Source organism: Carettochelys insculpta, chromosome 3 (assembly GCF_033958435.1).
Source record: "Carettochelys insculpta isolate YL-2023 chromosome 3, ASM3395843v1, whole genome shotgun sequence".
Taxonomy (NCBI): Eukaryota; Metazoa; Chordata; order Testudines; family Carettochelyidae; genus Carettochelys; species Carettochelys insculpta.
Window position 1 is genome coordinate 16,590,905 of NC_134139.1, and position 27,247 is coordinate 16,618,151.

The 27,247-nt window shown below is 41.3% G+C and overlaps 1 protein-coding gene and 1 pseudogene across 5 annotated transcripts in view; both read left to right on the plus strand.

The window, feature by feature from the left end:
• The window catches only part of EHBP1 (EH domain binding protein 1), a 325,710-nt gene that overhangs the window by 51,976 nt on the left and 246,487 nt on the right, over window positions 1–27,247 (plus strand). For all 5 annotated transcript variants that reach the window (XM_074989386.1, XM_074989385.1, XM_074989387.1 and 2 more), the window contains exons 3-4: window positions 5,070–5,127; window positions 22,803–22,898. In XM_074989386.1, the coding sequence (XP_074845487.1) occupies window positions 5,070–5,127; window positions 22,803–22,898 (154 nt within the window). The remainder of the gene's footprint in view (window positions 1–5,069; window positions 5,128–22,802; window positions 22,899–27,247) is intronic.
• On the plus strand, window positions 23,329–23,395 carry LOC142011726 (U6 spliceosomal RNA; annotated as a pseudogene).

Consider the following 27,247-nt stretch of genomic DNA (forward strand, 5'->3'; position numbering starts at 1 on the left):
ACTACCACCCTCCTTCGAAGGGAGGATGGTAAGTAGGGTGTTGGGAGTTTACTAATGAAGTGCTGTGCTGCATATGCAGCACTTCATTAAGTAAATTCCCCCCCGTGGCAACTTCGAAGTACTGGCTCACATCTAGCTCACCTGCTGATACTTTGAAGTGCCAGGGCTACTTTGAAGTCCCTTTACTCCTCAAAATTTTGGGCACTTTGAAGTACCAGCGGGTGAGCTGCGGCTAGATGAAAGCTGGTACTTTGAAGTTGCCGAGGGGGGGAGAATTTGGTTAATGAAGTGCTGCATAGGCAGCACAGCCCTTAATTAGAAAATTTCCAATATCCTACTTACCATTCTCCCTTCGAAGGAGGGTGGTAGTGTAGACAAGCCCCTGCTTTTACTGGCTGTGTCTACACTAGCGCGATCTGTTGACAGAAATTACCGTCAGAAGATGTCTTCTGATAAAACTTCTGCATCCACATGCAAAAGTAGATTACTCTGTCGATTCACTCTGTTGACAGAGAGTAGCTGGACTGCCCAGATTGTCTCCTGGCAAAATGGGCAATCAGAAGCACAGCAGACAGGGCTGCCCAGTGTCCCAGAAGCCCTGACTGTAGACAGAAGGCCCCCCCGAACTCCAGACCAGCTTTCTGCCAACTAAGGTATTCTGCCTCATGGGGGAGCAGCAGAATGCCAGACAAAAGTGCTGTGTTCTGTCAGTTTACTGTTGACAGAATGCCTTGGGAATGTGGGGCAAAACTTGACAAAACTCTCTAGTGTAGACATAGCCACCAGCTGGTGAAAATATTTAAGTGACCGTATTGCCTGGAGAATTCTTCTTCTGTCTCATTTTTTTAATTTTATTTATTTTTTTTAAATTTAACATACTTACTTTTCAGGTCATTCCCCCGCAATCCCTACCGCAGTGTTGAAACCTTTTGAGGCTATGAATGCAAACCTGATGTAAGGAGCAAAGAAAAATGAGTCCTGTAGCACCTTAAAGACTAACAAATTTATTAGGTCATGAGTTTTCTTGTGTAAGATCCCCTTCTGAAGTCAAAGGACTGTTTGCCAGGAGCAGTGAATTAACACAGCATAGCAGAGGCTGTATCTGGCTGGGCTGTGCAGGCAGCTAATGCTTAGATTAGGCTGAGAGGGATTAGTGGAAGTCGCCTGCTGCTCAGCTGCTGTTCCCTTTTTGGGGGGAAGGGAGAACAATGTGGATCTGTGCTGTCCCTCTTAGCCCTCTAATGCCTTCTCCTATTGTGGAGTTCACGTTTTGTGTGGTGCATGGGCGTGCAGAATTCCTCTGTGTGGTGTCTTCTCTGCTTTGACCACCAGCATCGCAGAAAAAGCATTTTCTGATGCTTTTGGCACATCTTGGTCCCCTAGAGACTTAGTCAGCATTGGGCCCACTAAGGTTAAATTGGATTTGTCTCTCGAGCTATATTTTGAAGTGCACAAAATCAAATAAGAGAGTATATTTTAGACTTGGGTTTGGGTGCTTGGATTGCAGCAAGGAAATCACTTAGAGGTATATTTGCTTCTAGTGGCGCGCAGGCAATTTCCATTAGCATTAGTGGGAGTTGTGCACACCAATGAGAGCATAACAGGCATACTAGTAAGTGAGCAAGGGGTTTTCAACATGGAACAGGCTGTCACTGCCACCAAAAAGGGTTTTTAGAGAAAGCTGGAGGACATGCTCACCAATTAATTGTGTTCCCCAAAGGAGGCAGAAATTTTGAAATTGAAAAACGCGTCTTGGGCAGCTATTTTGTTTATCATGTTACAGCAACTTGGAAGCTCAGGGTAACTCTGTAAGCAAGAGGTTTCAATGGAGAGAGAATAAGGGCAGGATTTTGATCTGGCCATGGAAGGAGGAAGCCAACTTTAGCTGTGTTTTTAGTGGTAGTTTTGTCCCTAGTAGTTTTAAATTCTGTTCTTTGTTTTGTCAGACACATAGATGAATGGGATTTGTTGTGAAAGAGTCAACACAACTTTTGTAAAGGGGCAACAGGCTTCACCAGTGTATCAGAATTTGTAGAGTGGGAGCCAACTAGCATGGACCAGGGTGATCCAATGGATATAGTATGTTTAGACTTTGAGAAGGCCTTTGACAAGGTCGCTCACCAAAAGCTCTTAAGCAAAGTAAGCAGTGATTGGGAAGGTCTTCTCATAGATCAGTGACTGGTTAGGAATAAATGGGCAGCTTTCAGAACTGAGAGAGGGAAAACAGTGGTGTCCCCTAGAGGTCTGTGTTGGAACCAGTCCTGTTTTAACATATTCATAAACGATCTGGCAAAAAAGGTAAACAGTGAGGTGGCAAAATTTGCAGATTATTCAAGATATCTAAGTCCAAAGCAAACGGCAAGGAAATACAAAATAGTCCCACAAAACTGGGCAACAAAATGTCCAGTGAAATCCAGTGTTGGTAGATGTAAAATAGTACATTTTGGGAAAAACAATTCCAACTATACAGAGAAAATGAGGGTATGAGTGTCTCAATTAACTGTTGCTACTCAAGAGGGAGATTTTGCAGTCATTGTGGATGGTTTTCCAGAAACATTTACTCCATGTGCAGCCTCAGTAAAAAAACAAAACACCATAAAAACAAAACAAACAAAAAATCCCCGAAAAAGAATGGTAGGAACTATTTGGAAAGGAATAGATATATATTGTAATGCTACTATATAAATCCCTGGCTCACCTACACCTTGCATATTGTGTACAGTTCTGGTTGACCCATTTAAAAAAAATTGTCGGGAGAGATGAATGAAATTGGAAATGAGACAGGAAAAGAGTACATAGAGTAAACTCCTATCTGGCATTCTATTATCCAGAACTTTCAAATAACCGGCATTTTAACCATAAGTAAATTTTAGTTACATTTTCTGTAAGTATCATATAGTGAAAGTAAATACAAATAAATACAGCAAATGCAGTATATGTTTACAGTGTACAGTACTACCATAGGTAAATAAAGTACTCTGCATACATTTTTATTAATATCAAATCTTGTTTATATTTACTGTTATGCATTGCTAGGTATACCTCTCTATTATCCAGAATATTTGAATATTGGCAACCTTCTGGTCTCAGGGCTGCAGATATGAAAACATTTATTGTAAATAGAGGTCTACTAAATCATGAATAGTGTGGAGAGAAAGTGAATAAAGAAAAATGTTATTTGCCCCTTCACATAACAGAAGAATCAATGGTCATCCAATGACATTAATAGGTAACACATTAAAACTAACAAAAGGAGGTACTACTTCACACAACAACATGGGCAACCTGTGGAATTTGTTGCCATTGATTGTTGTGAAGATCAAAAATATAACTCACAAAGCGTTAGATAAATTCATGGAGGATAGGTGCATGAATGGCTGTTAGCCTCAGGGATGCAGTCCCATATTCTGGTGTCCCAACCAGGGATGGGTAGGTTGACCATTGTTCATTCCCTCTGAAGCAGTTGGCATTGGCCACTGTTAGGAGGGCAGGATTCTGAGCTTATTATTGGTCTGACCCAGCTTGCAGAAAATACTAACAGCTTGAGGAGCAAATACATAAATGTTTTAATTAATGCATAGTGAGCTCTTCTACTTCAGAAAGACCTGGTTTTCACTTAATAAAGAATTGGTGAAGTATTAAGTGCTACAAAATTAACAAGAAAATGGTATGAGCATTGCTTCCAAGAACAACAAATTAAAGAGTACAGTGTACAGTATTGTCCTTATTTTGACTCCACTCAGTGTTTTGATTAGAAATAATCACTGCACCCTTTTATTTTTGTATTTATAAAGAGGATCTGACTTTTGAAAATAAAAAAAAAAACGGGGGAGGTTGTTCATCTGCACTCTACTCTGATTTCCCTGGAATGCTTTTTAGACAGCTTAAGAGCTTGGACTATAACAATTAGGAGGGAAGTAAAACTTGAGAAATTAAAAGTGATTTTCATTCACACTTTTAATATTCTTGTGAGGAGGGATCTCTTTGTTATAGATTCAACATGTTTGACCCTTCAGTTAAGAGCACAGAAAGCTCCCACACTTTTTTTCTCTAGTTGCTCAAGAAGACCTCAGACAAAAACAAGGAATACAATACTCGATGTTCTGGCAATTTCTAAAGCAATCATGTAAGAAGATACTTTTATGGAAAAACCCATTCAAGTTCTTTGAGGTTTTATATATAATAACTCCAATTGCAGACATCCCCTTTACATAAAAGAGCAGTAAATGAGCACTTTAAAGACTAACAAAATAATTTATTAGGTGATAAGCTTTCGTGGGACAGACCCACTTCTTCAGACCATAGCCAGACCAGACCAGACTCAATATTTAAGGCATAGAGAACCAAAAATAGTAATCAACGTTGACAAATCAGAAAAAAAATTATCAAGGTGAGCAAATCAAAGAGCAGAAGGGCCGGGGGAGTCAAGAATTAGATTAACCCAAGTATGCAAAAGAGCCCTTATAGTGTCCCAGAAAATTTGCATCCTGGTTCAAACCACGTGTTAATGTGTGGGATTTGAATATGAAAGAGAGTTCAGCAGTCTCTCTTTCCAAAGCAGTGTCTGTCACACGAGAGCTCACCTAATAAATTATTTTGTTAGTCTTTAAAGTGCTACTTTACTGTTTTTTTGTTTTGATAGTATATAGACTAGCACGGCTTTCTCTGTTACTAATCTCCTTTACATATTATTTGATTAGGAATCCAGCTAGGTTTTGTGTCTGTGTTTATTTTGTGCTCTGATTTGTTTTAAAGGCTTCATTTAATGAAGCCAGACTTTTCAGAAGCCAACTGTAGACAGAATCCTGTTTTGCAATCTACAGAGCAGTTGCCTCCTCTATCAGCTTTGTCTTTAGGAGTTATGTGCATTCTGTGAGAGCAGAATATGAGGGTTGATATTGCTGTACTGTTTTGCCATAAACACAGAATTTTATTCATGTTAAATTTTTTTAAGATAATGCTATGTGCAAAATACAGTTTGTTCACTGAAGATGGAATATTTATGTTAAAAAAATTATTTAATGATCTTACTGTAAATTTAATTTTTGTGTGTGTGTCTTCTTCCACAGGCAGCCAGATAAACTGGTGGTGGTTTGGACAAGAAGAAGCCGAAGGAAATCTTCTAAGGTTAGAGGACTGCTTACCAACTTCCAGCTTCAGTAAAAGTGTAGTTGGCTGTTTGATTGACTGACTAAGAGAAAAACGGATTCTTATTTTATCTTTACTGAATTTGACCCTAAAAGGCAGAAGAAGTGGGTATTAATGTTGAGAGTAATTTATAGCAATATACAGAATAACTCCTGTGTCACATGTGTGCTGGCCCAAGTACACAGTTTGCAGCTTAATAATTAACAATGGTAAGTTATTAATTTCTAGATTGAATTAGGAAAATCACACTTAAAAATAACAAATAAGTCTTAAACGTAGTAAATAAGGAAGCTGCTCCTTTTGCTATAGAATGACATGAAGAGATGTAAGTAAGAGATGGTTTTTGTCATTAAGCAGCCCTGGAAATCTGAACATTTCAAAGCAAATTTAGTTGCATAATTTATCTACAGACTGAACCTCTCTTGGGGAAATTACATTGACATTGAAATTGTCTGAGGCATTTTTAAACTCTTGTTATTTCTTTGCGTATATTTTATGTAGTAAATAATGTAAATCCTGTTTCCCCCAGTTTCAAAAACACTAATAAATATGGGGGTTGCAAAAATCTCTAAGTAGAGGAGCTATCTTGTTGGCACTACAAGTGGACACAGTTATTAGAGAGTTGTTCACCCAGGGATACTTCTACATTTATGGCTGCATGTAAAATAGAGGTAGCACATGCCCAGCTAGTATAAGGTTAGCAGTGCAGAAGGTGAGGAGTGGTTTAGAGTAGTCAAGTGTCCTGTGCGCCTAGGGTATGTGCTCTGCCTGGCAAAGCACCACCTTCCACATCGATACTGCTAATTTTAGCAATGTAGTGTCTCTCTGCCAGCAATGGGAGGTGCTTTTCCTTGCTGCTGGACATTTTCATTCCTTGTGTGTCGCTACACACCTCAGTGACAAGTGTGAGCACAGCCTGCATTTCTCTGTGGCAGGTAACTACGTTTGTTGCCTGTATTCTACACACTGCCACAAGTGTAGACGTGCTCATAATGAGAACTCTGTTGCACCACGCGTGCTGTGGTATGACCCTCTGCCCCTGCGTGCCAGAAATTCCTACAGACAAAACAGGAAATATAAATTCTCCAGGGACAGGGAAGTATCCTGACCAGTGGATCTGTGCATTTCACCGATGCAGGTACCCAAACTTCTTCATGACATGAAAGTGTGCTGTACCCAATATTCTTTCTGCTTGTACAAGTGCTCTAACACGTACTTGCTGATTTGTTTTCCTCAGAACCATTGTCTAATTTCCGTTTACTTCAGGCCTTCTGATTGGATAAGATCCTGTCCATAATAGGAATTTTTGAAAATAAATCTTTAAATATTGGAGAATTATTTCAATTAAACAGAAAGCCCTAATCTCCTCTTTGTGGATGGGTATGGCTCAGAAAAACATTAATGGGAGCTCTACAGAGATATAGAGGAGAACAGAGGCTGAGTGATGGGGAAGGCTTGTATTTATTGTGGATTGTGGTATATTTTAATTAGGTAAATATTTTAATTTTATATATGTTTTGAGCTCCTGATGATGTACAGCTCACCAACCTATGGAATGATATTCTTTTTACAGTTATCCTCCCTGTAGTAATCTCCAGTCTTTCTGTTTGTCACACATGCTTAGTATTTCATGTCTTAAACTAGACTATAAAGTGTTCGTGGTTTCCTTCCATTTGCACACTGCTTAATATAATGACACCATGATCCTGAATGGGACTTTGAATACAACCATGGTACAGAAGAATAATATAACCTGTGTCTATTCTAAATTTTGCTTTAGTTTCTTTATGGAAGTGCAACAAAAGATGCTGTAAAACACTGACATAAAACTCAAACATGTTTTAAACTAAAACGGTCTTGTCAGATGGCAGGATATTTATGAATGATTGATTAGAGATTGTTTGTTTGAGCTCTTGTTTAGTGTTCAAACAGAAGGCAGGTCTGCAGTTCAGTCGGGTCAGGTGAAGGTGTCGCCTCAAGAGTATGACCTTGCATGACTGGGATCTTAGTTATTGAGGATTTTAATTTAAGTCAGGGGACAATATGATCTATCGCTGGCTGTCAAGTTTCAGTTTTCAGCTGAGATTGCATCATGTAAACTATGGAATTTTTAGGCATGCCTACTTGATATGTCCCAAAGTTTTGGTTATAGACAAACCTCTCACTGTTAGCAGATACTACAGTGGTTGCTCTGCTTAAAGACTGAAAATAGCCCTGTAGCAAAGCAGTCAAGTGAATGATTAAAGTAACCTACGAAGAGTTTTTTTAAAAACATCCCAAATGCCTACAGGTACTGTACCTAGAGTAAGACTTCCATTTTTTTTCTTTGTCAAAGGTTAGGTGGCTGACCTGATTTTGCTTCATTTGAGATGTTTGTCTCCAAGACTAGATCAATAAAGATTCCTAAACTCTTAGTCATCATGCCAGTAAAACACATTACTATATATGTTGTTTATTTCACCTAATTGTGTTCTTGGATGTGAGTCAAATAAAGACATTTTATTTTATTTTGCACAGTCAGTGTGCCCAAAAATGACCCTAGCATTAACATGTCCCAAGTGTTCCTACATATTTTCATTTGTTTGTGGAACAGGGAAGAAACATCAGCTGTCTTCTCTAAATTTTGTTTTATTCCCAGGCAATTAATGTAATAAAATCTGAAAATTGGGAAGAAGTGAGAAGACCCACCCGACACCCATAACAAAGTTTCAGTCATAAAGATTACAACAATTGTATGACTTGTGAATAGTGCATTTAACTAATATAAAATTTATTCATACGGTTTGGCCATTTGCCCCAAACATTCTTACTGTAATACTTTGAGGAAGAACTTGAGACCTTATCTATTGTCTTTTTTTTTTTTTTTGGATAATTTATAGGGAAATAAATTCATGATTATTATGGAGCACTATAGTGACTTCATAGCTGAAGTTGCATAAAAATGTTAGGTTGTAACAGGTTTTGCTAAATGGTGCAGGTAAGTTACAATAGCTATCTTGAAAAAGTAGGGTAGTAGAGACCATTATCCAAAGGATAGTTTGGTAGGTAGATATTATGTGATCATGATATATCTAATAGTTATCAACTCTAATTCAAAGATAATTAATTTAGAGACCTTTTCTGGAATTCCCCCCAGCCCCCTTGAGTCAATGTGGATTTAGGTACATGTACACAGACATGTAAAAACATGACTTGTTTTTGTAGCTGGGCAATTCTGACTTGGAATGGAATTTACAACATGTAATGCTAATCAAAAATCTTGCTAAATTTGGCAGAATTCCTGAGCTGCTCTTAAGACCAGGCTGAACTTTTCCTCTTAGAACCCTGCACAAACCATGTCAATTTGTTGGGCACAAATGTACCTTTGTCTTTCTTTTAAATCAATTACATGTACCTTGTTGCATCTTCCCAAACCTACTTTTTACACCCACCAAACATACAATTATGTTGCACCTTTTATATTATTTTAGGCAGAGCTATAAAGTTCAGGTTGCCCAACAATTTCCACTTTACAATTATTTATAATAGTCTCCTGTAATTTTGGTTTGTTTTTTTTTTTTTAAACTTAAGAAAAAACTACTTTTAAAAGAAGATTACTTGCTGGCAGAGTCAAGCACCCAGAAGCTAGGAGGTGATAGAAATAAGGTTGCCTGTTTAAACTCAGTTCATCCCCTTTATGTGCATTGATTATGACATAGTATTTAATTACGTGGTCACAAACTATTTAACTTCAAGATCCTTCCTCATTGCAGTGCCCAGGGAATGAAACTGTTGTCAGCATATCCTCTCTCTCATTTGTTGCAGAAAGTAGGTGAGTATTGAATGAGACAGAGGACTGAAGGAGACTTGGCGTCTGGTTAAGGCAGCTGAATGTCATCTTGGAGATTTAGTGTATGGCTATGTATACACCACGAGATAAATTCAAATGTAAGGCAGCTAGCTCGATATTACAACATCACTGTCTTCATTGTAAATACCATTAGCTTGATTTAGGGAGCACTAATATCGATATAATATTGTCGGTACCTGCTAGGTGCAGCATCAAGTTCAAATTTAAAAGAGCGAATAAAGGCCAGTGTGGAAGCGCCATGTCTTTGAATCGATTTCATTAGCATCCAGTGGTGTCCCATATGTATCCCACAATGCACCACAGTGTTCTGTTCTGGTCACTTCCATCTCTGCTGCTGTCCAGGTGCACAGGAATTAGGTAACAAGAAGCCCACAAATTTGAATTAGGCACCAGAAAGCCCATAGCTGTGAAATCAAGCTTGTCTGAGAGGCTGAGAAACTTCTTTCTTTGTTGCTCTCAGTGCTGTGAGTGCATCTACCCATTAAAAATAGCCCCAACACAGAGTTCATGGTTCTGTCTCTGCGAGCTGAGTTCTTGGGGTTTTTTTTGTTTTGTTTTTTGTGCTGATGCTGGCCCTTGCCCCACCGTGCCACATGGCAGCTAGGCTGTTCGAGGGGTTGTGCTTGTATGAGAGGCCAAGAAACTTCTTTTCTGCAGTTTACATTTGTACAGGGCCACCTCTTCCTTCTCCCGCAGGTGCCATGCAGTCAGGGTCTTTCCTGCGCTCAACCTGACCCAATGAAAGAACATCCCTGCTGTTCAGTGCAGACCACACTGCCAGGCAGCAACATGCCCTGGCTTGTGTGTGGTGAGGGCTCCAAGAGCAGGAAGTATTTTCGGGTGGTTGCTGTCACCTGGAGGACCTCTTGGACTGGCCCTTGAGCGACAGACACCCCTCTACACTCCAAAAATACTTTGGGGGCCTTGCTGCTGCTGGGGGAAAGTATCCCCGAGTGGCTAAGATTTTTGGGGCTTGCTGCTGGCTGGGGGCACTGCTTCAACTTGCCCTTGAGCCAGGGACCCCCCCCCCCAAAATATTTTCGGGGGCTTGCAAATGCCTCGGAGGACCATCCCAGCTGTCTCTCAAGCCACAGACCCCCTTCCCAAAAAGATTTTCAGGAACCATGTCATCTGGCCCTTCATCCTCCAGTCCACCCAACCTTGTCCCCCCATGGAATGAGGGGTCCGGCACCCTAAAAGTCAGTTGGGGCTGCCCTCCCACCTGAGCACCACTGCTTGTTGAAATTTGGCGAGCCCCATCCCCTGTGTTGGACAACTCTGTGCAGTGAAGTGGGAAGCCCAAAGGCGTTTTCCTAATCTTTTCTGTCCTCTTTCTTCAAGCTTTGTCCCCCTTAACACAGGGAAGAGTGAGTGGAGGGCCAATTGAGAAGACACTGGTGATCCCAGGGCACAAAAGCTGTGTAATGGACTGGGAAGCAAAAAACCCTGCCTCACAAAATCTCTCTTTTTTTGCCCCAGAACCTTTACTATCTACTCTTTCTTCAAGCTTTGCATTGTTCCTGTATTATTTTCAGGGATCACGTGTAACCCAGGAAGGGGGGACATTGGCTAGAGGGTCAGTTGAGAAGACTCAGACACTTGCTACTTTTTGTAAAATCTTTGATAATTCAGTTACAGCTACAGTTATAAAAAGCATTTTGATTATAGAAGTAAGAGATTTCGTATAATTTGGTGATCTTTGTTGATGCCCTACTTTTCCTTCCTTCCTCCTGGACAAATGTCTGCTCACTTTCCATGGGGAATGAGGACAAAGCAATGTGGGAAGATGACATCACATACCCACTACCACTTGCGGGGCATTTTTTCCCCATGCTGCACCAGTAAAAATACCCAGAATGCTATGAGGATGAGAGAACTGTGGGGTAGGTTCCCATGATGCACTGCTACAACAGTCAATGTTTGGCTATTGGAGTTGACTTTGTGGGGAGATGAGGCTATTCAAATTTATAAAACCCAGTGTTACAAAATCGATTTTAATAAATTCAAATTTCTCATAGTGTAGATGTAGCCTGTCTCTTCCTCTCCCACATAACTCATATGTGATGCAAGTCAACTCATTTAAACCAGTGTGCCATTGTGCGCCACTGACTGTTGCTCATTTTCTAAGTTCCCAACATGAGCCATCTGGAGCTGGATTTGCAGAAGTCCTATGCACTTGTGGCTGCAGTTGAAATCGATTGCAACTGCTCTTCAAACATGTGGGCCATGTCTACATTTAGTAAAAACTTCGAAAGGGCCATGCTAATAGCCAGATCGAAGAATACTAATGAGGCGCTGAAATGCATATTCAGCGCCTCATTAGCTCATGAGGTCATAGGAATAAGCTCATAGGAATAAGGGGATTTCGAAGTTGGTGGGGTCCTTTCAAAAAAGACACCGGTGTAGACGAGCCACGCGGCAGCAAAATGTGGCAATTTCGAAGTGCCATGGTGTAGCCAGACATGAACCCCCCCATTTGGCCTTTTCTTCTTCTCCCCCCCCCCCACTGGGAGAGACAGAGAGAGAAATAAGCAGGGGAGACAGGTAGCCTTTGATGTCCTGGGAACGCAGGTGTGCTGTCTCGCCCAGCCTCTCTACTATACACAAAAACCAGACAGTGAATGGGCTAGCTAATGGCCGCCCTTCTGGCTGATCTCGGTGATTGACACGTCTGATCGCTTCCCCAGGAAGAACGGGGAACCCCCGCCCATCACCTCCAAAGGCGCCCAATTGTCCACAATTCATAGGTGCAAATTGAGCCTTGCACCTTCCCTGGGAAACCTGGGTTCAAAAACATTCCTCCTGACTGGCCACTTGAGACCAGGAAGAAGTCTCCGTGACAAAAGGGGTATAAAGGGGTTTGGCAGCCCACCCCCGCCTTTGAGTTTCAATCACCTACACCTGCTGGCCAGGTCTGGAATTAACTCCCAAGACTGGGGACGCCTGGTTCGTATCTACTTCTTCCCGAGGGATTGAGAGAGAGATTCTGGGTCACACCGGATCTAGGAGGCAGGGGTAAGAATTACACCTGTATTACACTTCTTTCCTATAGGAATAGAGGGAAAGACTCTGGTTCCACCAGGTCTAAGAGGCAGGGTTGCCTGCAACGTGCCTTTCTTGTGTACACATTAATTGTATTAGTGTAAGCTAGCTAGTTTGTCTAAAACTTTTCTTAAGTTAAATTGTGTTGTTTCCCCTTTAAAAACCACAAGTCCTAACTTGTACTTTAATCATGTGTCTTAGTTAAATTGTTTCTATCTTTGTATAAATAAAATAAAAAGTAACTGTTAAAGCCTCTCTAAGTGTAATTTTCCTCTTGCTGCTGTTCCCGAACTAAACACAAACCAAAGAACCCAGCCTGCCCTGGCTGCTTAGCGTAGCTGCTGGTGTGGCATCACCCCCTTTTGCCCCACCAGACCCTTAGCTGGCACCTGGGCATCGGCTCACACATGGTCGCCAGCATGCTATGAGGTGCTGAATATGCTTTTCAGCACCTCATTAGTATTCTTCAATCTGGCCATTAGCATGTCCATTTCGAAGTTTTTACTAAGTGTAGATGTAGCCATGTAGTGCTATACAAATGCTAAAGTGCTGTGAAAAAATCAGCCTATAGGCATCTCAAGTTGGGCACCCAAAACTAGTGGATGCTTTAAATCACCTGTTTGGGATTCCTCTGGTGAGTGGAAGCCCTCAACACACACTCAGCTCCCACAGCCAGGTCCTGTGCCTCCCTTCCCATAGCCCTCTGTGTTGAGGGGCATGTACAGGGGGCAGGGAGAAGAAATGGCTCGTGTGCTGTGTTCTAGGTGAGGGGAGCAAACTTTTATTTTGGGCCCCACTTTTCATCCCTGCAATTAGCAGGACCCCCATCCTGTAATCCAAGCCCATGGAAATTTTGGTTATCTGAAAAAAAATCCCTTTTGACATGTGAAAGAAAATATCTACGTAAAATGTAAAAAAAAAAATTGTAAATGTAAATGTGGATACATGTATACAGAACAGTAATGATTTCAACATTTCAACATTTTAAATTGATGAGCTTGTGACCCAGCAGCTGATCATTTGCACCCCCCTTAAGAAATTTCACGCCCCCTCCACTTTGTGCACTCCTGCTCTAGGTATCCCCAGAATGGTGGGTACATAGCTCCTGTGGAACTCCTGCCAGCTGGTGCAAGTTGAAGCACTACTCAGACTGCTCTCTGCTGCATAGGTGCTGGACCAGAGAATCAGCATGCTGTAATTGATTGTTGGTTTTCTGCTCCCCCTCCCTCCCCCATGGTGTCCTTGATGACCCTGTAAAAAAGGGAAGTCCTTAGGAAAAAACAGCTCCCCTATGTTCAGGCACAGCCAGTCAGGCTCCTTCCCTTTTCTCCTTAGGATTCCTGTAGACTGGCATTGAAGTAAGCAATAGACCCCACCCAGCTAGTGCTGTTCTTTTCTTCCTCCTTTGCAGTACATTAGGCAGCCAGCAAGGTGCTGCTGAGCAGCTGCAGCAGAGAAGGAAAAACAGCTGCACAGAGCATTGCTGGCTCCCAGCAGAAATACTCCTGGGACTGCAGCAGAAGTGGTGAGACACGTTTTGGGAGAGAAGAGACATTGAGGCTGAACCAAACACTTGTGTTGGAAAAATTGCAGAGCATGACTTATGGAATGTATTTTCAATTCATGATCGAACATAAATCGCTCCCTTGTTTGCTATAGTTAGAATCTCAAAGGCCACAAGTTGGACACTCCTATTCTAAAAGTATCTGCCTTCCCTCCTTCCTTCCTTCCTTCCTGCACTGATGAAGAGCTACCCAGTGGTGTTTTGATCTTATGTACAAGACTAGTATTCCTGCTTTTTGATCATCGTAAAATTTGTTGTTGTTTTTAATTTGGCCTTATGAAGACTGTTATATCTAATGCACCCTAACCATAATCTCTGAACAGAAATTGATCTGAATGTCTGTCATCTCCGCCTGCCTTGTATTACGTTAGGACACGTTTGTTTGTTCTTGTTTATTTTTTAAGAAAGAGGTAGGTGCTTGTTAAAATGCTGAGTGGGGGTTCTAGGTTCTGCTGTGTCACACCGAAGTCATGCTTGTGAATGTTTGATTGCAATTTTGGAAACATTTTTTTTGTTTTGCTCCAAAGGTGGTGTACCTTTTGTGGCCACCCTGATACCTGGCAAGAGTTCCAAAGTCGAGGGCTTGCCCCTAAGAAAACTGGCAGGCTTCTTGTTCACTGCATCTGCCATGTTTGGTTTCAGGGAGAGTGGCAGTCACTGAGATAGCCAGGACCTGGCACACTGAGGGTAACTGCCAGAGGAACCATCCTGTGTTTGTTTAATAAATGAGCTACTACATTTTGAGCCAGCTGGAGTCTTCTTCAACCTACTCTTTTTTGTCTTCAGGTATAGAACATTGCAGCAAAGCACATGTGTTAGTTTTTCTCCCAAGAGCTGTGGTGTTCCCCTGCACCATTCACTAGTAAATAGGAAGTGAGCTTCTTTTTAGCTGCAGTATGAGTATTTGCTCAAATATTTTCTGACCTGTTCTGCGAAACCAATACATTCCTATGTACTCCATGTGGAACATCTGCTTTATATTGATAATGACTGAACAATTTGATAAATGTTGAGACTTGCACAGATCTGTTGTAGTCCAAACAGGCAATTCCCTGCAACCTTATCTGAATTATGGACAAAATCAGATATTTTTCAAGGCCAGTCCATAACTGAGCACAATATTTGGGCCCCAGCAGGTTATCACAGAATACTAGAAATGGAAGGGACCTCAAGAGGTCATCAGGTCCAATCCCCATCCTCACAGTAGGACCAACCATCATCTCTACTGGGGTAAGCAACCCCTGGCATGCATGCCAATAGTGGCCCAGGAGGCAGGAGTTCAGCCCTGTCCCTTCTCCAACATGCATCCAGGAGCTTGCTCAAAGCCTGTGGATTAACAAAAGACCAGTTAATGCTACCAATCACAGCCTAAACAGTAAAGCTCTGTGTCTTACTTTAATCTCAATGAATCTGTTGGAAGTAGGACTGTTAGTGACTCTAAAATGTATCACTGGCACTCAGACTGTACATAGAGGTCAGCAGGTCAAATTTAGCACTCCACCTTGGAATGGTTGCTGAACCCTGATCTATATTATACTGTTAATCTTTAAAGTGCTGCCACACTGCTTTTTTGCTTTTTTGGTTCTGTATCATCCCTGTTAGATATTTATCCAACCTGTTCTTAAATATCTCCAATGATGGAAATTTCTACAACCACCGTGGGCAATTTATTCCAATACTTAACCACTGTGGCAGCTAGGACATTTTTCCTAATGTCCAAACTAAACTTCCTTTTCTGCAATTTAAGCCAAAAGACATCTGCTGAAGCCTGGGATTGAATCAGGAACATTTGAATATTCAACCAAACACTCCCCCAACTGAGCTGCTTTGGTGATATGTATGCATTCAAGTGAGAGATCTCTTTTAGAGGAATATTGAGTTTTCCCAGGGGGTATTTCAACTCATTTAGATATTTGTCTAGTTTTACAACAGGCTACATAAAACCCACTGAAGTCAGTACAGTCTAAAAGTTCATTCAAACAATGATTTGTCTCTGCTGCTTCATATTCCTTACCCTGAAATGTAAACACAATATTTCTATTGAAATTCATTTACTTGATAATATGATGGTAGAAAGTCAGCAAGTTTTCAGGAGTAGTAATCTGTGATATTTTTGCATGTTTTCGTAAGTAAGTAGTTTTTAGGTGAGGTGTAACTTTGGTGGTATGCAAAACAAATCTGACTCCCGAGAACAGAACAGTAATCTGGAAAGGTTGAATGGCTCTTGTTTCAAGACCTCAGATTACCTTAGAATCAAGTTTCTCACCCAGTGGGTATGCACAGCCTTAGGGGTAGGTGAGAGAAATCAGGGGGTACTTATAATTTTTTTTAATAAAAAAAAAAAAAGTTGAGAAATACTGCTTTAAATCATTGCTGGTGCACCAAGTACTAAGCAACACTACGGCCAGCAGGGAGGGAGAAGTAATTGCGTTGTGCTCTTGGTGGCACTGAGAACTGTCCAGGAGCTGACATAGTGCACCCTGTGTGGCACTGAATGCTGGCTGCCCTCAGCCCCTCCCCTTCTGGGAGCGCAGAGCCCCCCCCGCAACCTTGCCCAAGGGCCCAGCAACACTGTCCACTCCTTTGGATGGAGCCCACCACCAGGCTTTGTGATTCTTTTTTGTCTCACAAATTCCTGGCCCTCACCCCAGCTCACATATATACTACAGATTGAACCTCTCTACTCCAGAATTCACTCATCCGGCAACATCCGTAATCTGGCGTGATTTTAGTTAGCTGGACGACCACTTGTCATGGGTGTGATCACGCTTCCCATGGTCCCATAAGGTTTGTATACAGCCACCAGTCCTGGCTCTCAGTGTTCTGTGCTGTTATTTAGCTGTAGTTTACTCCCAAATGTCTTCTGAGAGCTTGGTACTCAGTGGAAGTGTTGGTAATTCTGCTAGACAATATTGATCTCCTGTTGTCCGGCAGTTTCTCTCATCCATCACCAGTTAGGTTCCAAGGGTGCTGGATGAGAGCAGTTCAGCCTGTAGTACAGATCTAGTAGTGTGGTGATGTGAGGCAGGTTGCCACCTCTGTGGTATTTTTGTGACGTATTTCAGCAATCTTTCCCTTCCTCCCAAGTGTGGCTTTATTTATAAGGGCCCCTTGTGTGGTAGCTTCTCCTCAGCACCAACCCCACAGGGAGGAGCTTTTCCTTTGTACTCCTGGCTACTGCTGCCATTACTGATGGTGACAAGGTAGGGAGTGAGGCAGCCAACAGTAGAGACCCCTCTGTATAGGCCTTCGCTCCTTCCCTACCTTGAGGAGGGATGATGAAGGTGGAATGAAGCAGCTAGTGGCAGTGTTTGTGCCCATCCTGTCTGCATTGGAGATAGGCAGCAGAGAAGCAGTGAAAGATGCAGAAAGGGAAGGAGGCTGTGGAGGAGGGAAAGAGAGCCTGGAAGGCACAGTGTAGTGGGAACTGTGTCCTGAGTTCTGGCCTAGCAGCTGGCTGCTACATAGAGGCAGCTGGTCAGGTTCCAGAACATGGAGACAGTGCAGATTGATGGCGTTTACAGTGTGTAGGTGGCAAAATCTTCCACATTTGTCACAGAAAAGGTCTGTGTTTTGGAGAATGAAAATATAATCACTATAGCTGTATGTCTAGATACATCTGTAAGGGCACAACCCTCTTCCCCCCGCCACCAAAAGACTCCCTCAGAACAGGGATCCTTAGTCTGAGCAATAATAGTCTGCTTTATTTACTCTTAATGAAAATTTTAAGTACTCAAAGTACTCTGTTAACCAATGGGCCTCCTCCTATTTTGCACAGTTTGCTTCCTTCCATGCCAACCAAAGAGCGTTTTTTTTAGGCTGTCCTTTGCCTCTCATTGCCTATATGGTGCAGTCCTATATTACAGAGCCAAATAGGTCTTCAGTGTCATCCAGCTAATCAGGGAGTATCATCATCATCATCATCAAACATGGGGTCAGCACCAGTTGGTATCTCTGATACCTCTCTCACTATTTACTTCAATCTTTTCCCTGTCCCATGCGGAGTGGCTTAGTTTCTATAGACTAGCTCCATACTGCACCAATCTACTGTATCCTCTGCAATCAGGGAGTAGCTTTGCTTTAAAAGTTCAATAGGTAGGCCATTCAGGGCTTGTCTACACTTGCCCCCAACTTCAAAGGGAACATGTTAATTGGGCAATGGGAGATTACTAATGAAGTGCTGCGGTGAATATGCAGCACTTCATTAGGCTAATTCTCCCCTGCAGCAACTTTGAAGCGTCAAACTTCGAAGTGCCGGCATGCAGATAGCCGTGGGCACTTCTAAGTGCCAATGCTATTTGGAAGTCCCTTTACTCAAAACTTGGAAGTAGCACGGATGCTTCGAAGTGCCTGCAGCTACACGCATGCTGGCACTTCAAAGTTGGACGCTTCAAAGTTGCCACAGGGGAGAATTAGCCTAATGAAGTGCTGCGATGAATATTCATCGCAGCACTTCATTAGTAACCTCCCGTTGCCCTGATTAACATGCCCCCTTCAAAGCTGAGGCCAAGTGTAGACCCAGCCTCAGTCTCCCACTCTCTGCTTTGGATAACATGCATGCCTGGTAACCCTAATGCATGTTGATTTGTTTTGGGACTGTCCATTTTCTACTATTTGATCAACTAGCCTAATAAGGAGAGAAGACTGGTAAATCCCCCTGTACACAGGATTCTGCTGCATCACAGAATGCTTGGCGTGTGTGTGTGTGTGTGTGTGTGTGTGTGTGTGTACACACACAAACACACAAAATGTATTTACACTGTGAAAAAGGGAACAGTATTGCCAACCACAGGGGCTCAAAAATATGGGTCAGGCTGGGGAAAAAAAGCAAAAAACCTGAGGCTGACAAAGCTGGTGGGATTTAAAACATGTGCTTTTAGTTCACTTTATTTGCCATCTGGTTTCTTGACCTTGTGGGTGTGCTTGGGACAGGCTTTCAAGCATTACTTTGCAGCCACGAGGGCCAGAAACTTCCTTTTTTAAATGAAAGTTGAGATTCTCACCTAACCAAATACCTTCAGTAGTTGGGGCTTTCAGGAAACACCAAATACCACAAGACTTGGGATAAAACTGCAACTATTAGCAATTCTGTAGGAGTGAATAACAACAGCAGGACAGCAGTCAGAATGTTATAAATATATGTTCAAACATAAATGGCTTTGGTCAGCATGGTAAACAAGCTGGATCTTACCAGTGGCTCCATCCAGGACTTCATTTTGAATCCTCCCAATTCCCCCCGCCTCCCGCTCCCCATCTCCCTCAGTTTAACAGTCTCTCCCACATGCCACTAAAAGCTGCTGCCACCTTTCTGGGAGCTGCGCACACAGCAGGGGATTGACAGGCTGCAACCATACTAGTGGCAACTTAGCGGCCTCTGGTGGCCTAAAGGAGCTATAATACGGTTGCTTCTAATAGGGAAAATAGTAACAGAGAGGTAGCCATATTAGTCTGTATGCTAACAAAACAAACCAGCAGTCATCATGTAACACTTTAAAGATTAACAAAATAGTCTATTAGGTGATGAGCTTTCGTGGGGCAGACCCACTTCTTCAGATCAATAGCATTTCCCTTGCAGACTGACAGTTATGTAACACCGAGGTCCTATACCTCCAGATTAGCAGCACTGCTTTGGGCACCCACATGGCCCCACAGTATGACAATATTTTTATGGCTGACTTAGAACATTTCCTCAGCTCTCGTCCCCTATTACCCCTCCTTTACCTACACTACATCAATGACATCTTTATTATTTGGACCCATGGTAGAGAGACTCTAGAAGAATTACACAGAGATTTTAACAATCTGCACCCCACCATCAATCTCAGCCTTGACCATTCCACATGAGAGGGATGTTTCCTGGACACCACAGTACAAATCACTGATGGCCAGATCAATACCACTCTCTACCAGAAGCCCGCTGACTGCTACACTTAACCTACGTGCTTCCAGCTTCCATCCAGCACACACCACACAATCCATCGTTTATAGTCAAGCCTTAGATACAATCGCATCTGCTCCGATCCTACTGACAGAGACCAAAAACTTCAAACTCTCTACCAAGCATTCATAAAACTTAATTACCCACCAGGAGAAGTAAAAAAACAAATTGACAGGGCCAGAAACTAGTCACTTCAAGACAGGCCCAAGAAGGTCAGTAACAGAACACCGCTTGTCATTACCTATAGCCCCCAGCTCAAACCCCTGCAGCACATCATCAAAAGCCAACAACATATACTAGAACATGAGGCTACGCTCCGGAAGGCCTACATGAGAGGCCTGTTCTCTCCTGTAGACAACCTCCTAACCTAATGAAAATTCTCAGTAGCAACCACAGGCCATACCACACTACTACTAATCCTGGAGCTTTTCCCTGCAACAAACGCCATTGCCAGCTTTGTCCACATATTTATTCTGGAGCTACCATCGCTGGACTTAACCACGGTAATTACAATATCAGGGTCTCAGTCTTCTGTACCCCAACCAGTGTTACATATGCCATCGTGCCACCAATGCCCCTAAATTATGTACATTGGACAGACTGGGCATACGCTTTGCCAAAGAATGAATGGACACAGAGCAGACATTAGGAATCTTAATACACGTAAACCTATCAATGAGCATTTCAGTGGAGTGGGTCATTGTATTAAAGACCTGAGAATGTGTCCTACAATAAAGAGGCTTAAACAGCAGATTACAAAGGGTGGTATGTGAACTGGAGTTCATGCTCAAATTCAATTTTTTAACACCTAGTCTCAATAGAGACAGCAATTATCTCATGCATTACAAGGACTGTTTCCTTTCCTTTGGTATCCGTAACAATCTCAGGCAAGACATTTAATATCTTTCCCGCCCCCCCCAACTCCATTAGTTCCATGTGTCTGATTTGGCAGTTTTTATTTTTTTTTTTTGGACCTCTGTGCTATATAACTATCAGTCTACACTGGAAATGCTATTGGTCTGAAGAAGTGGGTCTGTCCCACAAAAGTTCATCACCTAATAAGTTATTTTGTTAGTGTTTAAAGTGCTGCATGCCTGCTGGTTTGATTATTTTTTTTTTTTTTTAAAAATAGGAAAGATGAATGTGTGAGGATATGTGGTAGGATCTGCGTCTCCAGATTTGGGCTGATCAGCCATCGATGGACTCACAAATAGGAGGGTGACATGCAGATGTCCTATTCATTATCAAGTGACCACCAAAAAAAGAAAAAGAAAAACATATCTAAGGGCAGGCTACATGAATGCTTGACAGGGCTGCTAATTGTGTGATTATCATGTGAGATGAAGCCCTGTTTACAAAGCACAGCAGTGGTGAATTAAAAATGCTGTTTGCTGACATGGTAAAAATGGCCATGCCACTATAGCAAAACCAGTGTATACTCTTAGTAACACCATCCTATCTCCAAATATGTTATAACCAGGATAATTATGTTTGAGTTTAGTATACCATGGATTCAAGTTACATTAGCGTTATGCCAGTAATAACGTTACTATAAAAAATCATACATTGAAGTGTTGAGTGTTGCAAAAATCATATAATTAAAATGAATGTTAATAGTGTAGAATTTAAAAGCTCAATTAATTTGCCACAAATAACTATGTTTGTAACTTTCTCAGAATAAGAAAAAAAGGTCATTTGAAACAACCATGCTGCTCAGTTTCCCCCTTTCATTAGTATGTACTCATTTATGTTCCCATAGTCCTGTAATGTTTTCCTTCATACTAACTGAACAAGATTCTGCAACTCACACTTACTTCATTGTGTTAGCTGTTTTAATGGAAAATATGCAGCTCCACATTTTGGAATGATTTACTCAGGTCTTTAGAGTTAGTTTCTTTTTAAGTTTATTTTATCCCTGGTCACTTCTTGTTTAGTTATAGGTACCTATGTGTTAGTTCTTTGAAAGTTTAAATGGGTCAGTGACATTTAGTCCATCCCATAAATTGGTGCTTCATTTTTTTTCAAATAAAACAAAGAAATCCCTGGTATTAAAACCTGAATATGGATACTGAGAGTGCACAAGAGCTGCTCTTAATTATTTAAAGGAAAACGCTCCACAGTCTGAAACATACTCCAGAAGGTCTGTGGTCATCATTTTGTGAACTAGTACCTACAGGGTATTCAATTTTCTGGCCCAGATATAGGTACTGTGCTTAATTACTTTGCAGGCTCGGGGGCAGAATACTCAGCACCTGGCTAGAATGAACCTTGTGTGACTGCCTAACTCCCATTAATGGTGTGAGTTCCTTTTGTTCTCAGTAGTAACAAAGAGAAAGCCGTGCTAGTCTATACTATCAAAACAAAAAAAAGCTGTCAAGTAGCACTTTAAAGACTAACAAAGTAATTTATTAGGTGAGATTTCATGGGACAGACACACTTCTTCAGACCATAGCTATACCAGAACAGACTCAATATTTAAAGTACAGAGAACCAAAAATAGTAATCAAGGTTGACAAATCAGAAAAAAAATTATCAAGGTGAGCAAATCAGGGAGTAGAGGGGCAGAAGGTGGCGCGGGGGAGTCAAGAATTAGATTAAACCAACTATGCAAAAGAGCACCTATAATGACCCAGAAAATTCACATTCCGGTTCAAACCACTTGTTAATGTGTCCAGTTTTCCAGTTTGAATATAAAAGAGTTCAGCAGCCTCTCTTTCAAGACTGTTCAACAATTCAACAGTTCTAACTCTCTTTTATATTCAAATTGGATACATTAACACATCACTTAAACCAGGATGTGAATTTTCTGGGTCATCATAGGGACTCTTTTGCATACTTAGCTTAATCTAATTCTTGACTCCCCCCCTCCCCTTCTGCCCCTCTACTCTCTGAATTGCTCACCTTGATAATTTTTTTCTGATTTGTCAACCTTGATTACTAGTTTTGGTTCTCTGTGCCTTAAATATTGAGTCTGTTCTGGTCTGGCTATGGTCTGAAGAAGTGGGTCTGTCTCAGAAAAGCTCACCTAATAAATTATTTTGTTAGTCTTTAAAGTGCTACTTGACTGCTTTTTTGTTTTGGTCTCAGTAGTTTGTCTTGCTGTATTTAATAGAGTAGTAAATTTAGGAAAGCAGGGTTTTTGTTTGTTTGGAGCTAATCATCAGTACACATGCATGCATGCACAAGCTAACTTCCAGGGGAGCTGGCACATGCCTTTTATGATGGAATGGTGGAAATTATTGTTTCTTTTCATCTTTTAGGCCCATAGCTGGCAACCTGGAATCAAAAATCCATACCGTGGTGTGGTGGTGTGGCCTGTTCCAGAAAACATTGAAATCACTGTGACACTTTTTAAGGTAGGTTTTTAATGCTTCAGTTGAACTCATAAGGCATAAGGTGGCAATTCCTGAAAACTCACACATAGAAACACCTTCTTTCATGAGATCTGATCATACAATTCTTACTGGACAATTCTTGTCATTATCTGTGTACCTACAAGTTGACAGTTTAAGTTTGAGAGAGAATTAAGGTCTTGTGCAAACACGTAGCCATGTGCTTAACATAGCACACTCAGCTACAGGTTGAATTTCTCTAATCCAGTACTCTTTCATCCAGCAACATCCGTAATCCAGCATGATTTTAGTTAGCCAGACAACTACTTATCATGGGCGTGGCCAAGTTTCCTGTGGTTTCATAAAGTTTGTTTAAAACCACCAGTCCTGGCTCTCAATGTTCTGTGCGGTTATTTAGCTGTGATTTACTCCTAACTGCCTTCTGAGATCCCAGTAAGAGAAGATTAGCATGGCCCCTGCGCAAGGATGACACGCAAATTCATGAAGCGTTCCATATTTTTTGCAAGCTGGCCTTTATCTCACATGGCAGAGCGCAGGGCTTTAGACCCTCGCAGGTTCTATCCCTGGTGCCGGCAACCTAGGTCTGTCAGCGTTACATGAGTGTAGCTAAATATACAATGCCTTTTCATCCTTCTATAATGCAAGATCCCAGTAAGCAGTGGAAATGTTGGTAATGCTGATAGACAATATTGACCTCCCAAGATCTGGCAAATTCTGTCATTCGGCACTGGTCATGTCCTGAGGGTACCAGAATAGAGAGGTTCAACCACTAGACCCTAAGGATTGCTTGATCTCCTCAGGTCTGCTTGTTTCCATAAAATTAAGTACATGCCTGTGCGTTTTCAGACTGTCTTATTTTCTATACAACACACAGAAGTCAGTTTTGCCTAAAATCGCTGAGCTGGTGGGCATCAAAACAGTTTGTCCCATGACTGTGGTCTGTATTGTTTGTGGTAGTCGTATTCATCATTTCATTTGTTTTGAAACAGAATCCATCTCCAAATAATGCAGTATTAGAAGTATGTTAAAAATTTTACAGTGCTTGTTTAATTGCCATCTTAGGAATTGCTGGAGAGCAGAACTACATTGAAGGAGAACGTCTGAAAAGCAGAGAGAATTTTCAGTCTTTGTGTGGTCTGATTAAAGAAATGCCGTTTGTTCTAGTATTTTTAGATGGTTTTATTATAGTGAATCTGTGTTCTTAATTGTTTTTTTACTTTTAGTCCAATGCTTATTTCTGTTGAGGTCTTTATCTTGTGCTTTGGCATCAAGTCTTATCCTAGATCAAATGGTGCCCCAGGAGAAGCATGCATGCACTATTTGTCCCTGTCATATAAGACCATAAATTTGCATGGTAGGATCTGTAAATCTGTATTTATTCATGCCATATATAAGGAAATAAAATAATATCCTATAATTTTTACAGAAACTTTTTATATATAATTAAAATATACTAATATGAAGAAACTGAACCATGCACTAGCATTTGGTGGACAGTATTAAACAGAGTTAAAGCAGGTGTCTGCCTTAGAATGTTAACCCTAGTTCTTTAGTTTTGGGGTCATACAAAGCCCTCAGATCTTTTCATGGTGCTTCCTTTGTCCAAATATTTCTTCAGCGGACACTTGATTCACATCAACAAGCAAACAAAAATAGTCTCAGTAGAATTTTTTTGCAAGCTTCCCATTATCTTGTCTCTGCCCTCATAATCAAGCTATCTATTATTCCATTGAATATAAGTTTCCATGAAGATGGGCCAGCTCTTTAAGTTTTCCACCATTGTTTGGTAGCCATGATGGTGTCTTCAAATCCACTGTCTGTTAGCCACACTGAAATCTTGGAAGCTTCTCCATGAAGTAGTAATGGTTGCAATGTCCAGTGACTGAGTTAGAATTACAGAATCATAGAACACTAGAACTGGAAGGGATCTCGAGAGGTCATCAAGACCAGTCCCCTGCTCTTACAGCAGTACCAAGCACCATCTTGACAATTTCCAATAGACATCTATCTAACCTGCTCATAAATATCTCCAGTGATGGAGATTCCACAGCCTCCCTAGGCAGTTTATTCCCATGTTTAACCACTCTGACAGTTAGGAAGATTTTCCTAACGTCCAACCTAAACCTCCCTTGCTGCAGTTTAAGCCCATTGCTCCTTGTCCTATCCTCAGAGGCCAAGGAGAACAATTTTTCTCCCTCCTCTTTGTAACCCTCTTTTAGGTACTTTTAGGTTTCTAATGTCTTATTTACAGTATTGCCTTGGAAGAGGATATTGTTCTAAATCATAGCTTAGATGAGAAGTTGGAAGTCAGTGAACTGGTTTGCCAGGCTTTGTGTCTGATTCCAGCCTCAGCTTTACTTGACAGCACCAGTTATAAATCTTAGTCACTTGGCGCCTTGCTGGCCTAACACATTCATTGTGACTCTCTGTGTCTTTTACTGGCTTCATGGTCAGATTTGTAGCCCTCTCCATGAGTAACTTGCGCTTGACAGTTGATGTTGAAAAGAGGATGTCTATCCTTTGCAGTACTCAGAAGAGAGAAACTGAATCTTAAGAAGGTGCTGAATCAGGCACAACCAGACTGAGGGAATGGTAATCACAACACACACAGAGAAAGCTTTTTGACTCAACAGAAGGATCTTTGTAGGGTTATCAGTGTTTCTTCCCTTCATAGTTAAGCTGTTGTTGTATCATGGGCTGCAGTGGTCCTGAAGCTTTATTTTAGTCTCATTGAAAGCATTTATAAACAGCACTGTTAGGCCTGTTGCAGTAGAGTCATCCACAGATCAGAAACAGATACATAGTGTTTCTTCATTTGGATCCAACCATCCTCCTTGTCATCACATTTTACTGTAAATGGCATCTTTTCACTGTGACTAATTTGGGGACTGCAGTCTGTTATTACAGTGTAGTACTTCCTTTAACCAAGCTTCACCAGTATGTTATCAAGCACCTTCCTTGCCTTAAGGGCTATCATTTCATTATGAATTGTTTTTTTGTAATAATGGCCCCTAACTTCTTTACAAACAGCTGGATGTAGATACTCATGCATGACATCATATTTCCCAAGGAGCTCTACCAAACTGAGGAAATTACCATTATGTTCAGTGAACTACATATCCAAGGAGCCCCAGAAAGCCAAATTATTCTTTTCAGGGACAGGGTAATTGAGATCAGATGCTTGAGCACATTTTTACAATGCTGGATTTCAACTTTAATAATGTGCTGGTTTTTCTCCATTTATTCAACCACCATCCATTTGCAGTAGTCTGTAAAATGGCCAGCTGTCTTTTCATGTTGCTTCAGAAAATCAGCTATGTTATGCCAGTAATTGTACCCAGATAGTGCAAGCAATGATTTGATCTTCACGTCAGATATTTTGCAACAAATACATAGCACTTTGTCAGTTGATTTCAAGTAAACTAGTTAGCACCAATTCACTTTCTCGCCATTGTTGAGCATTCTATTATGGTCTGACTTTGAGTAGTATCACTTCTGCTCATTTACTGGAAATGTTATATGCTTTAATTTTGCCTATTCAAATTGTACAGTCAAAATTGGCAAAGTTCAGGATTGTTGCCCATAAAGCAGGATGGGATATAGCAATCTGTGGTTCTTTTGTTTTTCTCACTGCTCTTTATGTCATTGTGCTAGGCAGATTCATCTTTTTTTCTCTCTGTTTCATGGAATCCAGATTTTTCTGTGTCATTATTTATCCTCCTTTCCATGCGAGCAACATTCTTTTTTTATCATCTGTCTCCTTTACTCTGCCAGAAAATCTGCTACTTCTGCATCTTTTCACTCACATTTCCATTCCTTATCTTCAGGTAAATCTGCTAATTCCTTAGTAGTAGGATTTCCATCATATATGATGTGTCCCTCCATTTTTTCCATACTAGGATCATCACTGTTGCCTAAAACCCGGTCTGGGTTGTCCCGTTTCAGGAATTTTCCCAACCAATTTGCCCTTTGCTGCAAACTAGATTGCAGTTGAGCTTTTCTCTTTGTATACTGAGCTCCTGAAGCCTTCTTCAAGGCTATCATTTATTTTCTGTCAGGGAGAGAAAAAATCTGTGCTATAGAGTTAGAAGTCATCAAACACTGTGTTAAGCATAGCAAAAGGAAAGAACTGTATTTCATTTATATTGTTTAGATGGAGGGGGTTGGTGGCATCTCATTAAGCATGTCATTTATTAATCACTACTTTACATTCTTCAGATCTTAAAACCACAAGTATACTTTCACAATTACGGAGTAAAACAAGGCTCATGATATTGCCACTGGATTCTTACTTCCCTTTCTTCTTCTGCCTCATTGGCCGACTAATGACACCCTGCCCCTTATATGCCTGT